General features: G+C 38.8%; 1 protein-coding gene across 1 annotated transcript in view; it reads left to right on the plus strand.

Moving 5' to 3' along the window:
• Positions 1-15,395, plus strand: part of GRAMD4 (GRAM domain containing 4) — a 47,231-nt gene that overhangs the window by 31,417 nt on the left and 419 nt on the right. Inside the window, exons 8-17 of the mRNA XM_010084677.1 lie at positions 1,384-1,475; positions 2,478-2,526; positions 3,260-3,331; positions 4,674-4,717; positions 4,816-4,925; positions 6,208-6,362; positions 10,241-10,388; positions 10,856-10,949; positions 12,147-12,231; positions 14,486-14,554. Coding sequence (XP_010082979.1) covers positions 1,384-1,475; positions 2,478-2,526; positions 3,260-3,331; positions 4,674-4,717; positions 4,816-4,925; positions 6,208-6,362; positions 10,241-10,388; positions 10,856-10,949; positions 12,147-12,231; positions 14,486-14,554 — 918 coding nt within the window. The remainder of the gene's footprint in view (positions 1-1,383; positions 1,476-2,477; positions 2,527-3,259; positions 3,332-4,673; positions 4,718-4,815; positions 4,926-6,207; positions 6,363-10,240; positions 10,389-10,855; positions 10,950-12,146; positions 12,232-14,485; positions 14,555-15,395) is intronic.

Genomic DNA, 15,395 nt, shown 5'->3' on the forward strand with positions numbered 1-15,395 from the left:
TTATTTTAGTTGTGGTGTATATGAAATATTTTGATATCAAAGGAAATTATTACCAGTAGTTGTAGCTGAATTAACCTGTTTGGTGAAATGTCTCCTATCAAGACAGCCTGAGAGAGTTGGGGTTGCTCAGCCTGGAGAAGAGAAGGCTCCGAGGAGACTTAATAGCAGCCTTCCAGTACCTGAAGGGGGGCTACAGGAGAGATGGGGAGGCACTCTTTATCAGGGAGTGCAGTGAGAGGACAAGGGGTAATGGGTATAAGCTGAAAGAGGGTAGATTTAGACTAGACATTAGGAAGAAATTTTTCACTGTGAGGGTGGTGAGACAATGGAACAGGCTGCCCAGGGAAGCTGTGGATGCCCCATCCCTGGAGGTGTTCAAGGCCTTTGAGCAACCTGGGCTAGTGGAGGGTGTCCCTGCCCATGGCAGGGGGGTTGGAACTAAATGATGTTTAAGGTCCTTTCTAACCCAAACCATTCTATGAATGTCGCACACCTTTTAATTAAGTAGTCCCTCTCTGTAAGTTGTAGGGCCTTATTTAATGCTACTTTGCACAGCACAGCTGAAGGAGTGTTGAGGAGAATTCCCCCTCCCAGTGCCCTGTATCTGTCCCTTCTCCTCATCTACTGATTTTTCTCTCACTTCTCCTGACAAACCTATTCTTGAGATAAAAGCTGAAAGAAGGAACTTCATCTGTTGCTGGAAAAAGTTCTGGGACCTTGGAGCTGGAACAATGCTTCATTTTGGGGTTGTCCATAAAAAGCCCAATGTTTCTCAGCAAGGAAGCTGTAGTCTCTGTATTTTCAGAGGCTGGGAAGGGGATGAAATATCTTTTGAAGCACTTTGTGTGTGTATTGTTAGGTAAAATAAGACATGTTTTCCTGCAGTCTTTTTAAGCTTTGTAAAATAAAAATATGGGATTTAGTTGACATGAAATAATACAGCGAGAGTTTATCCCATTGCCCTGTAAGGGGCTGATGGTTATATCTCTTCTGCTATACCATTGCTTCAACTGATCTAGGTGAGGTCAGATTGTGTAATGGTCAGGTAGCAGATTCACAGACTTTTAAGTTTTGCTGGTTTTTTTTCTCGACCGTCATGTAATTGCAGTGTTGGAAATATCATTCTCTGAAGCACCTGAGCACTATTTAAATGTAATATCTGGAGATTTAGTTCAGTCTTATAGTTTTGACTTTGCATTCATGAATGCAGTGCTATTGGCTGTCATAGGGTGTCTAAAATTTGTTAACTTTTGTGATCTGAGTTGTGTGATTCTGAACCCAACAGTACCGTGCAAACGGTCGTGCAACTCACTGTACCCCAGTTTGTAATCTAGATCTCTCTTCTTTCTTTTTTTAATTTTTTTTTTCTTTCTTAATCTGCAGATTTACATGAATGCTGTATGGCATGGCTGGGCCATTCCTATGTTCTTATTTTTAGCAATTTTGAGGTTGTCCCTAAATTACCTCATAGCCAGGTATTTATTTAAATACTAGATTATTCTTTTGTAATGCTTTGCTTGAAAGATCTTTTATTATTCTTGCACTAATTTGTAAACTGTTACCTTTTCTAATGTTGAGAGTAAAGGTTAACAAAATGAATTTCAAATTCTGATGTCCTTAAGTTCGTTGACTATTCTGAAGAATTATCTTAATTTTTCTGTGACTTGGGATATCATAAATGATGCTGCATGTTCTCAGATAAATCCCACACCACTTTAAAATTCCAAAATAAACACATTCTGCAGTATTCAGAGTAGTTGGAGAACATACCTTAAATATTGAACCCTGATGCTTTTCCCTGGAGAGGATTTTCACCTAGGCCATAAAATTGCAGTTTTGCCTTTTCAGTGGCCCTTGGCGTACTTTATCCAAAGTATCTTCCATTTGTATATTCCGTCACTATTGAAAATTAAGACTGACTTTTAAAATTTTTTTTAAAATACATTTTCTGTGTTGAGAGGATCTTTTTAAAAATGCTATTTTAGTTGATGGTGTTTTCCCCCTTAAAACGCTTAAAATGGTGGGGGGGAAATCTTAATGTGCATATTTTAAAATTATTTTCTGATTTCTTAATTAATACTTATATGTGACACTCTATTTAAAAATTACTGGTAGCAAACAGGGTCCAGAATAGGTTGATATAATTTTGTTCACATAAAGAAGAAGCAAAAATATTCTGAATTATTTACTCTATGCACATGATTCACTTTTGTGCTAAAACCCACAAGCAGTGGTTCTGTGTAGTATCTACCTAGCTAATATATATTTTTTTAAAAATGTATAAAACTTTGATGCTGTCTGTGGTTGGCCACTTGTGCTTATGTTATTTTGTAGGTTCTTTGTTGGTTTGGGGATTATTTTTTCTTTAAGCCATAAGTGCAGTTGCAGAAAACTACTTTTTAACCTCTTACAAATAATCCATGTTGGCAGGTGGAGAAGAAGTACTTGCTCTCTTTAACTGTTTCCATAACTTCTAGGGGTTGGAGAATACAGTGGAGCATTGTGCCTGAAGTTTCTGAACCCGTGGTAGGTCTTTGATCAGTTTGACCTGTATACCTTTGTTAAAAGTTGCACCTTCAAAACCTTCCTCTGTGTTTCCGTGGGTAGCTGTAAAAGGAAGGAAAAGTGAGGTGCAAAGAAAGACACTATAGCTTTTTTCTTTCTCTTTAAATTTAGAAATCTTCACTTACAGCACTGAGTTTGGGTGTTTCACCATAAAATATCCCGAACTTGAATGACGTTTCTGGAATAAATGTTAATTTGCCAGCTTGGGACAAGTTAGGTCTTGTGAGATCTTCCAGAAGCCTTGTATTCTGTTTTCTCTGTATCGTTTTTGAAATAAATATTTGCATACCCTCCTTTAAGCAGGAAGTATTGTAAGTATTACTGCGAAATGGAGTTCTTTGAATTTGAAACCTTTTGCCAAGACTTAGTGAGGCCTTGCTTCCAGGATGATTTTATTGTGGACTGAAAGCCATTGTAATGATGCTCCTCCACAGACGTACTGTGTCTTTCAAAGCCTCCTATTACTGTGTTTGCATATACCATGGAGGAAGAGCATTCATAACTAAAGACAACCAGCAGTGAAAGATGTAAGCAGGAGATCTGAAACAAGGGAGGAACTTGGCAAATTTAAGACTGTTTAAAGTGAGGGGACTATTGCCAAGACTGTCGAGGGGTCATGTTCTCGTGAGGAGTTTTGTAAAATATCAGTTTTAGCCGAGCTGAAAATTAATGGATTATCTCTTTCTTGCCCTAGGAACCCCCAAAAGAGGACCTGACGGTGTCTGAAAAGTTTCAGCTTGTTCTAGATGTGGCTCAGAAGGCGCAGGTACTGTGCTGCTCTTGGACCTCTCCGTCTGCTTCCTTAGAATATGGAGGTTCATAGTCCAAGTGGTCAAAGTACTTTATTATGCAGCATGTAAAAACAAACACTTAAACAAATAATACTTGCTTTGCATAGGGTTCTTTACTTATGAGCAATAGAGATCTCAATAAAATGCTTGGAGCTTCTGTAATGGCATGATGCTTCAGAGAACTGGTCGAGGTTCTCCAGTCACAGCTCTGATCAAGGTCTGAAGGGGAGCAGAAGCAGCTTCTGACAGTTTTTCCCTTAAAATATTAATGTGAGCTACTGATAATGTCGATCAGGTGGTGAATCTTACCAATGTACTGGAGTACATCCCAAATCCCAGTTGCAAAACTGGTACAAGAGACCCTATTCCTTCAGCTGTCTGTTTAGCTGTGTTAATTCAACAGTTTGCACAGCATCTCTGAAATAGTCTGTTTTAAACACCACCACTCCTCACAAACCTGAAATCTGCTGCTTGTGTGGGAGTGGGTGAGAGTGGGTTTTCTCCCAGCTCCATCAGTTTGATGAGCTACCCTAGCAGCTGAGTGACTCCACCATCCAGCTGAACTGCAGCCTTGTGCCATGTCTAAAGATGTGTCACTGCTGGAAGCAGCTTACCTTTCCCTTGCCAACTGTGTACGCTTGTCTCCTTTCTTTTGCTGGTGGTGGTTCATATGTTTATAGGAATACCTCTGGAAATGTATTGGGAAGAAGAAGTTTACAGGTGCTGTGACAGCAAGAGTTGGTTAGAGGAGATGGCTGAATAACCCTCTCAGTCCTGAGCAGGTGTCTGTTTGCATCAACAGTTGTTGGAATTATGTGGAATCTAGTAACTCAAAGGGTGTATCATAAACACCTGGTGGTGATGTGTTTCTAAAGAAGCTGAGAGGCCAACATTTGATGAACTCAGTAACCGCTTCCTGAGATTTCAGTACTCAAAATGTGCAAGGAAACTTCCCATTTTGTTACCTACTGACAGAAGCTCTTCACTCTTAGATTGACAGCTCAATTTAAAATATTTGCAGTGATTAAGCACTTTACAGTTGTGACAGTGGAGTCAAATAGCTTCTTCACTTCTAATAATCAATGAGTTACAGAACAAGGTGTTAAATTGAGATGGAAGTCATCGATTATTGCTATTCTGTTCTGTATTTACTCAATTGTGAAGTACATAAATGGCTAAAAATGAGTTAAAAAAAAAAGGACTTCTGGGAATTGTCTATTACCAGCAAAGTAAGATAACTCGGTTGGTTTCTGTTATGTGGACAAAAACCCCAAAATAATGCAGGACTTGGTTTTAATTCTCTTGCTTCTTACGCAGAACCTTTTTGGCAAGATGGCAGACATACTGGAAAAAATTAAAAAGTAAGTTATCTGGCATGAATCTTTTTTTCCTCTTAAAACAAGACTTGACCAGTGTCTGGAACGCTAGTAATAAAATTCTGTTTCTTTTTTGCTTTCAGCTTGTTCATGTGGGTTCAGCCAGAAATAACGCAGAAGCTCTACTTTGCTCTCTGGGCAGCTTTTATTGCATCCTGCTTTTTGCCCTACAGGATTATTGGGCTTGCAATGGGTAAACACAATAAATAATTGACCTGCTACAGTCTAGATTTAATGCATTAAAACTTAACATGATCTTTAGAGGGAGAATTTTAGAGTTTAGGAAAGAAAACCCTGCATTAATAAATAATGAAGTGTTTTAAAGTATTTTCATTGTGCTTGGCATCGTTTGTCATGTGCATTTCAAAAACCATTTCTGAATACATGATATCATAGCAAAAGATTGAACAATGCATGTACTCCTTGAAGAGAGTACGTTTATGATGAGCTATGAGCAGAGGTCTGCAGACTGTCAGCTGTAAAGCTTCCAGGAAGTCTAATATTTGGGTTTTTTTCGCTCATATGTCCTTGCAGATTAAATATGTGGGACCAAATAGAAGGCATGAAGATGACACAGTTGGAAAAAAATGAAAAAGTTAATGGGGCTTTTTGTAAAACTTGGAGGATAGGCTGGACAAAATGAACAGATTACTGTGGGTGAAATTGCAGATACTTAAACTCTCAACTTAGAATTGGGAAAAGAGGGTTTTCGCTACAGCACGAGACTGTCTTTTCTCTAAGCTATGAAACCACATCCTGTGAACCAAGAATTCTCTTTTTTTTTTTTTTTTTCCTTAATTAAGGTAATGATATGATCAACTGAGTATTAGTTCTAGTTCCACTGAACTTCCAGCTGTGCTAGCTTGAACATAAATGTAGGTTTGCTTGATGTAGCAATTGAATTAGATGTTTGAGGAATTAATTTTTTACCCTGACTCTTGGAAAGAACTGAATTGCATTCAGTAAAGTTTTGAGAGAGTATTTTAAGCCCTTTTTAATCTGGCAGAATGCCAGGAAATATCTTGTATAAGATAGGAGGGCATACTGGACTGGAAGATGGAGTTTAATGTAGTACATGAGAGCCCTCTGTTGCCATTTAAATTCTTGCAAGCTGCTGCAGAGTTGAATACTCTGGCATGTTTTCTGTTTTGGAAGTATATCGTGTTTTCAGAATGCTTCTGGTAAAAAGGAATGTATGTTTGAATTCCTCTAATGTTCTTCTGCATAATAAGAAGGTACGTAAGTGGTTTAAAGGAACTGGGGATGAGGAGGAAGGAATCTGGGCAGGGGAGGAAAAGAAAAATAATTTCCTGTCTTTAGAAGAAGAATCAAAATATTAAAACCAAGGAAATTGTTTAGCACTGTGACTGAAGATACAGAATTTGGTTTCAGTCATGAACTTGTTAAAACATGATCAAAACAATGATGTTCTTAATGCTCCTTCAACATGCATACTGAAGTGACCTTTTTTTCAGGACTCTATGCTGGAATCAAGTTTTTCCTTATTGATTTTATCTTCAAACGATGCCCCAGACTAAGAGCTAAGTATGATACCCCTTATATCATCTGGAAAAGTCTCCCAACAGATCCTCAACTCAAAGAAAGGTCTAATGCTACAGTGTCGAGACGGGTAAGGGTAATAAATCTTTTTGTCCCTCTGTTCCCAACATCTGAATATCAGATCTTTTTTTCTGTTTCCCTTTTCTTCAGTGACTACAGCACATTAAAGGGAAGATTAATTAAATCCTAACAGTCAATGTTAGTTCAATTTTTTTATTATTTTCAATATCCACAGAGTCTTTATATGGATTCTGTTTTCTTTTATGAAAAGAATCTATTATCAAAATGTGCATATAAAATATGTATATACTAGAAATAATATGAAGCTAAACACACAAAGATAGTACCATCCATATTCATATCAGTTTCTGTAACACACATTCTATGTGATTTTATTGTAAAAATATAGTCTTTTTGTATTCCCCTTCTCTGTTCTCAGACAGTCTTTTTCAGTGGAAATTCAGATGCTTGTTCAGATAGAAGAACAGTTAGTTAAAAAAAATAAAAAAGGTTTGAGTGTAATATGCAGCTTACTAATGGGATAAGCATTAACAGAGGTAATAATGTAGTTTACAGATCTAGGCATTATGTCTTATGGTTATTTGTATTAGGTGACCTTTTAGCACAGTGGTAATAAATGACTTTTCACCATGTTGGTACACCAACAGTAATTTTTTCTTTTGTTCATATCTCTTGGTTAAATCTTTTAAGTGTTATGTTCTGTGCATCTTTGCAAATTGTTTGGGGCCTGACATGATAACTGAAAAGCAAGTCATGCTTTTCCACATCCCTGAATTTGTCAGTGTTTATTAGTTTAAAAATAAAAACAGTTGTAATAAAAATTCACTCTAATCCCATTTTAGCATTTGGAGCCTCTTACAACAATCTCTAATTGCATTCATGGGGTATTTGAGTACTGTCATAAGCTCCCTGACTGAAATGTGCAGCACTTAGCAATAATTCATCCTGGGTACACAACTGGAGAGCAAAAGTGATAAACACATGAACCTGTGGTTGTTGACCTGTAAAGAACTAGTATGGGGCTCTAGGGGTGATGGAGCAGTTGGTGGTAAAATAGGTGCAGCATAATCATGAGTATTTCAGGAGGAAGTGGAAGAGACAGACGGGCTCTGACAGAAAGTGGGTTTTTTACTCCTATTTTCCAAGGGATGAGGGAGGTGAATGAGCACTTCAACAGAGCCATCTATGGTCTGTATTTCTTGCTTGCAGAAGATGGGCTTAAAAGTTTCTGTGCCTCTCGAGTTTACAGGTTATCATTCACGTAGTGTGCTGGTGGTGGCAGCCTCTTGCTGGGTCTCTCTAATCTGCCTTAGAGGTGGAAAGGCTCTGAATTGCTGAACTAGAATCCATAAACTTAGGGAGTAATTATCCCTTCCAGCTTTTCCTTATGGCTTAAGTTTTGACAAGTAGACCAAGGTTTTAGTACTACTGTGTCTGACTTGATGGTCTTGGCTTGCCTCCCTGGAAAGGAAGTGCAGGACTACATTATCTGCTTCCAAATGTCTTTGGAAACATTAACTCGGTCTCAATAGTTTTAGACAAAACATTCTTACCCCTTGAGAGATTTCTGGGAACCTTGTAGTATAAAAAATAGATTTTTGTACATAAAGGTAAAAACCAAATATTTTTCATTTTTTTCATAGAAAAGGCAGAGCCCAAAAGCATGTAGTACCAGCATATGTGCATTTGCTTTGGCTTCTCATCATTAAACAGCATACAATGCACTGTAAACCGAGACACAATGCAATATTCATTGCCTATACCACCACTCTGACCTCGTGTCTTTACAGGACAATCCTGACAACAGTATCTGATGGGTAAGGGTTGTATGTCAAAAGCTGATGATAGATCAAGTGCAAAGGAATACCTCCAGGTAGTCCTGCATCCAGGTTGTTGGTGACATTTTTAGACAGCAAGGACTCTTCCAGCATTACGAATCCAATCACTTCGAGTTAGATTTAAGACTTATCAAAATTGGATGCAATGCTTTTCTTTTAGTAATCGACCATAGCTTGTCTGAAGCCTGGGTGGTTATGGATAAATTGGATGCTTCTTTTAAGGGTAGAGGAAACATTTGCCTGTTTTAAGAAGAGTTAGAAATAAGGGCAGAACTTTCTCACGTCTTCAGCCACCAAATAGGATGTGGTCCTGAAATATAAACACCTTTTTTAAGTCTCTGTATAACGGGTAGGTAGGAAGCAGTGTAGCAGAGAGCAGGAATAATCCTCATTGCAGTCAAAAAAGGCATTGCTGTCATGCCTAGACTTTTGTATGTTTTGAGCCATGGAGCTTCACCTGGTTACAAGTGTATGGAGCCAAATAACTTGTCCAAGAAAGCCTTCCAAAAATTAATCTGATCTTTACTTGAACACAAATTGTTGGACAAGCTATTATTTTTCTTGGTTCCAGGGGCTGGATCATTACTAAAGTTGCTACAGAAGAGCAGTAACTGAAGCAATAGTACAGTTATCATCAACCATTTGCTTTCCATGTCAACTTTCTTTATTCTTTTCCCCCGAGGCATCGTTGTATTACAGTTACCCTAAAAGCTGGATGGTAAATACCCTCTGTCATGCCTGTTTTGTCAGTCTGGTTACTAGTCAGTGATTGCAGTGCGCATTTTTTCATTTGCTTTGGATTTCTTTTGTTAGTGCTAAATCCTGCAAAGCCTCAAGTGCTGCCAACTTACATGCAAAAAAAAGCGGCAGAGGCTGGTTGGCCTCTGACAGCATCAGGCCTTTACAGAAGAAAGGCTTAGTCCTGAGCTTGCATGTTGTCAGTTTGCCAGTTGTTTAACTGCATGTGTATGCTAGGGCTAAGAACAGAGCTGTTAATGCTCAGATGACAAAAGCCAGCCTTTGGCATCGTGTGGTGCCCCACCAAGATAAAAATGCAGATGCAGGCAACCTTTCCAAAAGAAACTGCCTGCTGTCCTTCCAGAAACAAGGCTTGCTAGGGCAGTCTCCAGTGGTTTAGGAGCTCTGGTAAAAGTAGATTTTACTTAAGTACTTTGGGTTTGAGAACTCCATGCTACCTCCGCCTCCCTCCCCCCCAAGGATGCTGACAACCATTCTGACTTTCTTTCACGTGTCAACACTCTCAAAATTCAGTGCATCTTCAAAGCAAAGGAAAGATCAATGGCTCTAACACAACCTGAATAAATTGAACTGGTGTGCTCTAACCACTGATAACTCTTCTTTTTTTAATTGCATTCATTGTGTGTAGTCTCTTGGTTTGTGAGCAAGATCTTGCAGTTCACTCAGTTCATGTTTTATTCTATGTATTATACTGTTAAATAGACTTCACTTTTTTTCTTTTGTCAGTGTCACATTTGTGTTGTTTGTTTCTTTTCCTGCTAGCTGTCAGGGCATGAAAAGGTATGGATCGTAGCGTGGAAAACTTCCTTTCAGTTTTGGCATTGGTATTCATAGTGAGCTAATGCAGTTTTCTGTGGCTTTTTCTTTGTTTGCTCATTTTTCTTTCTAAACTTATTTTGTTCAATAGTATTTGTGCTTGGTCTGTCTCTTGAAGACAAGCCAAGTACTGATAATCTGTTAACTGTTATTAGTCCCACCAGTATAATCATTGGAGTTGTGTGTAGTGCCTTTGCTGTATCTAATCAGATATACCCTTTACTTTACAAAAATAGTGTTTTAAGATAGGTGCATCTAGCACCATGTGTCTTCACCCCTGCAAAGGATATCCATCAAAGGGCAGCACTTTGAAAGGTTATATTCAGATAGCACGTTAGAGCTTTGTGCTATAGCAATAGTATAGTGCAGTAGTCCCAAGTTAACTTTGCTGAAATAGTTAATTGTTGCATTACAGATGGGGTTTTTTTAGGAAAAATAGTTAGCCAAGCTGTTTTTAAGAGTGCAGCTTAAATGTTGCTGTTCAAGTTTTGGAATCATGTTTATTTTCCTGCAGCTTCAAACAGCAGCATCCAGAAGTTATGTGGGCTCAAGTGCCCCAACTGGAGTAAGCAAAGATGAAGACACAAGTCGCTTTCATACCACGAAGAGGGGAAACTTCCATGAAGTTTTTAACCTGTCAGAAAATGAGCGTCCTTTGGCAGGTATTATGCAACAGGAAGGCTACATTAGTAGAGTATTTTCTAAAAAACCAAGGATAGTTTAAAGCTGAATTCCCTTTCTGTGCAATATACTGGTATAAACTTTTTAAACAAAAAGACTTGCTTTAAATGAGGATGAATGGAGACAGTCACTTTCATTCCACAGCCTTACAGTTCTTTGAAAGAATGCGCAGCCTAGCGTGCCTTTTGTGGTAATGCAAATGGAGTAGTCCAGTTAAAGGGAATAATTGTGTGGGTGGTTTTGGTTTGGTTTTGTTTTAAAGTAGTGTTCAAAACAGGTGTTATGATGTCTAGAAACACCTTATTTAGGCTTCTCTTTGTAAACCCTTATAGTAGGTATCTGAAGTATAATTTTCAGTGCTTTCTGCTGTTTTATAAGGAAACTTTGGGGGGTAATGCCTCGCTCTCTTTGTTTTTCTTAAAGCAAGATTTCTTATGATTTTTTTCAGTGTGTGAAAATGGTTGGCGCTGTTGCTTGATTAACAGAGACAGGAAGATGCCTACAGACTACATCAGGAATGGAGTTCTTTATGTCACAGAAAAGTGAGTCATTGCACTCCACACATTTCTTAGGAGGGAAATGCAACAGACATGAAAAAAATTGAATCTAAAAGTAATCCCGTAACAATGTTTTGAAACAAAAATGCCATTTCATGGTTTTGAATCTAAAAGTAATCCAGTAACAGTGTTTTGAAACAAAAATGCCATTTCATGGTGCTTTAAAACATCAAGAAGGGAACATAGGAGAGGGAGAGCTGGATCTGGCGTGCGGTAACGCATAACAAATGTGATTTTGCCTTGGAAAGGCTTGCGTAGGAATGCAGCTCTATATAGTCAGCTGTTAGTAGCTGCAGTTCTTGATGTGGATAACATACTAACTATATATGTACCAAAAAAAGAAACCTAAAAGTTAAGTGTATTTTGAGAGTTGTGATCAATGGTTATTTGGCAAATACTCTTAGTGTCTTTTTTTAAAGCAAATTTAAGGTATAGCTTCCTTGAAAAAATGTGCAACAAAAAGAAACTAGAAATTCAAGCCCTGTTTTCAAAACTGATACTTGATTTTTTTGTGGTGTTTTATTTTGGGTTTTTTAAATCTTTATTTACCCCCCAGCCTCCCAGGGCTGAATAAGTATTGTCACTACCGTTTTGAGTCTTGCACTGAAATTCTTTTGGAGTGTCATGAATGGAAGTAAAGTTCATCTGTATGCAATGTCACCTAGTGCTTTGGAGTGTCATGAATGGAAGTTCATCTGTATGCAATGTCACCTAGTGATGGAAAGCACTCTCCAAGGTTTAGAAATCTGAGCTTTTGTCTGCATCACAATAACGTGAAACTAATGCAGTGTTTTCCATTAATCATCTTTTAGGATGGTAAAAGATTTATAAGCCTTCTGAGATTTGGTATTTCAGCTGTTTAAGGATATATGTGCTTCCTGTGTTGTTAAAATGCTTGTCAGGTTTAAACACTCAGTGCAGTAGTATAAATATAAGATTTGTGTGTGTGTGTGTACATGTGGTATGTTCTGGGCTTTCAAACATGTTAGCCAGTATCTAGAATTTACGAATGTTTGCTCTAAATTAGAAGCCACAACAGAATTGTGTATTTTGTGCCTCTTTCTTTTCTTTGAAGCTGATTTTAACCTGTGAGGTTCAAATTTCAGAAGTGACAGGAGGGATATCGAAAGCTTTGTTTTAGAATACTGTATCAAAATGAACATTTTCTTTCTTTGTCTTCAGTTACTTGTGCTTTGAAAGTTCCAAATCCGGCTCATCTAAAAGAAATAAAGTTATAAAGCTAACGGATATAACAGATATTCAGAAGGTATGTCTGTTTTGTGTTGCAGAGAGAGGAGAAAGCTGGTTTTCTGTTCAGCTTGTTGTGTTTTGCTTTTCTGCTTATGTTATTTTGAAAAAACATGCCATTGATAGTTTTTATAAGTAAAATGTAATTTTTTGATCAATATTTCCTAGAACTGTTTGTTGTTCAGCGATTTGGACTCACCACAAGCAAACTTACTATGAGCATAATAACAAAGTAGTTTACTAAACCCTTACACTTGTGAATTATTTTAAAATTAAAGTTGTGTTTTTTCTTAACTCCTGTGTTGACTAGAACTGTGTAGGTTTTAAGAAGATTTATTGTTAGCAGGAACTGTGTAATACTAACTTCAGTTTGGGTTTGATATTGGTAGATGCACCATCTTGAAAAGTAGGTGCCTCAGAGGGAAGAGGGATTATTGTCAGTGGAGAAAGGTAAATCAGTAGAATAGCCAGACCGGATCGGGCTGGAGTTTCATCTAGTTGGGATCCCATCACTAACAGAGGCAAGAAGTGGATGGTTGGAAGCATGGCAAGTATAATGTGATCCTTCCTCTGGCTGAGTTTTATCAGCCTGCAGTCACCAATGGTGTTATTGGTGCCTTGCATCACTCTATATGGTGTTCAGTGTCACTTTTTGTCACCCTCTCTGAACTTGTCCTACTCTTAAAAGCAGACACCCCTGCTTTCTGCTACATGCTGTGGCCATGAGTGCCACAAATTAAATCATGCTGTGCAAAGAAAGACCTCAGCCCAGTGTCTACTGTTTAATTACCTTCGGATTTTCAAATTAATTCCTTCTATTTATATCACATGTCTATAAAGCAGACAGCTTATGCTCAACTGGAACATTCCCACTGGAATTAATAATTCATATTGATGGATTTTAAACATCATACTTGAAGTAATGCTGGCTCGTTGTTTAGTAGGTCTTTACTGCCATAAGTGTCCTTTTGCATCTGTGTAGTTTTTTAGATTAAGATGAGGCAGTGACCATGCAGCCAAGCATAAAAATGTACTGTGCCTGGTTTTATCTGGGGGTGAGAAACACAGACCAGGCTCAGGGTCTCTTCCCCCTTGGAGATATTGCCCAGTTCAGCCAACGGTATTCCTTCTTAGCATTACAGATTTTCTTCAAAAAACTCCAACCAACCTATACATACCCTGTTTGTCTATTTAATTTTTTAAAAGAAGCTTTTTTCTGATCTGCTTGCTGCTCCTTTAAACAGTGGGTGAATGTTACTTCTAGGGAAACCTCTCAGCTATATGCACAGGCACACTCTCACATACATATGTACTCATCGGGCTGTGGTGTGCTACCTGCCCACACCATCCAGCTGCCAGCGTGGTCCCTGGCATTGTGGCTGGGCCAGCTCCCACACACCATAACAGTACCGGGGTGCGCAGTATGGGGCCGAGGTCAGTTCTGGCAGGCAGGCTGGGTGCCATGGCGTGTGGGAGGAAGAGGAGAGGCAGGCTCTTGCTGTACAACTGGTGCTGTGCTGGTTGACTCCAGGGTCAGAGAAGAGCATCTGGCCTCTTCTTGCTTGTAATAGAGGTCTGTTCGTTGTGTCTGGGAGGACATACTAGCGACAAGTTGTGTAACCTTCTGTTGTGGTTTACCCCCAGGCAGCAGCTGAACACCACACAGCTGCTCACTCACTTTCCTCCTAGCAGAGTGGGGGAGAAGAGAATTGGAAGGGTAAAAAGTGAGAAAACTCATGGTCTGAGATAAGAACAGTTTAATAATTGAAATAAAATAGTAATAATAATACATTGTAATGAAAAGGAAAATAACAAAAGAGAGACAAAACCCAAGAAAGACAGGCGAAGCAAATGAAAACAATTGCTCACCACCAACTGACCGATGCCCAGCCTGTCCCTGAGCAGTGGCCGCCCTGCCAACCTTACCCCAGGTTGATATGTTGAGCATGACATCATATGGCATGTCATATCCCTTTGGTTGGGGTCAGCTGTTCCAGCTGTGCCCCCTCCCAAGTTCTTGTGCACCCCCAGCCTACTCACTGGTGGAGTGGGGTGAGAAGTAGGAAAGCCCTTGACTGTGTGTAAGCACTGCTCAGGAATAACTAAAACATCCCTGAATTACCATTTCCAGCACAAATCCAAACCATAGGCCCATACTAGCTACTGTGAAGAAAATGAACTCTACCCCAGCCAAAACCAGCACACCTTCTCAGCAGCTTTTGCAGTTGTTCAGTACATAAGATGACTTTGGTCTGTGTTTTTTTTCTTTTTAGTATAAAGTGCTCTCTGTTCTCCCAGGATCAGGGATGGGTATTGCTGTATCAACACCATCTACACAAAAAGTAAGTAGTGGCCTATATCAGTATTACTGTGCTTGACGTAGTCCCTTTTTGTCTTCCTCCTCTGGCTAGCACCAACAAAAAGGCTTTTTTTTCCTTATGGCAGTGTAGTTGTTTTTTGTTTTTTTTGTTTTTTTTGTTTTTTTTTTTTTTTTAATTTCAGTTGTCTGTTATTCAGTATATTTGGCTTCAGAATTTTAATTTAAGCATTTGGATTGTTCTACTGCATATGGACTATTTTACTATAACAGTTCAGAATTATTTGCTCCTTTATTTTGCTACCTCCATTGGCTGTTCCCTAGCATCCCTCATCAGGAGCATGGGGGCTGCTCTGCTCTGCAGTCTGGAGCAAAAAGCTGATGGTTTGAAAGTATCACTGTGGGTGAGGAGGCTTTGGGGTGGAAGGGCCTGACACTCAGATGCAAGTTTCCTGTTTCAGTCTTAGGGTGCTAAAGATTTAAGCTCCTCTAAGCCTCAATACCCTTTGGATGACTGAAGCTTTTCTTAACATATGACTGAACCTTATTTTAAGCTAATCATCTATAAATAACTTTTCTCCAAGTCACGCAGGCTTTCTGCTCGTTGTTTGATATTGGGAAGTACTTACAGGGTTGGAAGTGTTCATCTACCTAAATAAATTTTCTATGAGATGAAACAAAGAGGCATTGGTAAAGATTTTTAGAAATCTTTAATGGAAGTAAAGGCCAATCAGGAAAACATCATGCACTGAGTGGATGGAGAGAGAAAGTTCAAGTGTTCTCTACCGCTCATAGTCTATGCAGATGGATTTTATGCCATGGTTGTTTTAAGAAGAAGATGGAGAAGTGAAAAAAAATAAATCTTA

The sequence above is a fragment of the Pterocles gutturalis genome, unplaced genomic scaffold (assembly GCF_000699245.1).
Source record: "Pterocles gutturalis isolate BGI_N339 unplaced genomic scaffold, ASM69924v1 scaffold6195, whole genome shotgun sequence".
NCBI classification, from domain to species: Eukaryota; Metazoa; Chordata; class Aves; order Pterocliformes; family Pteroclidae; genus Pterocles; species Pterocles gutturalis.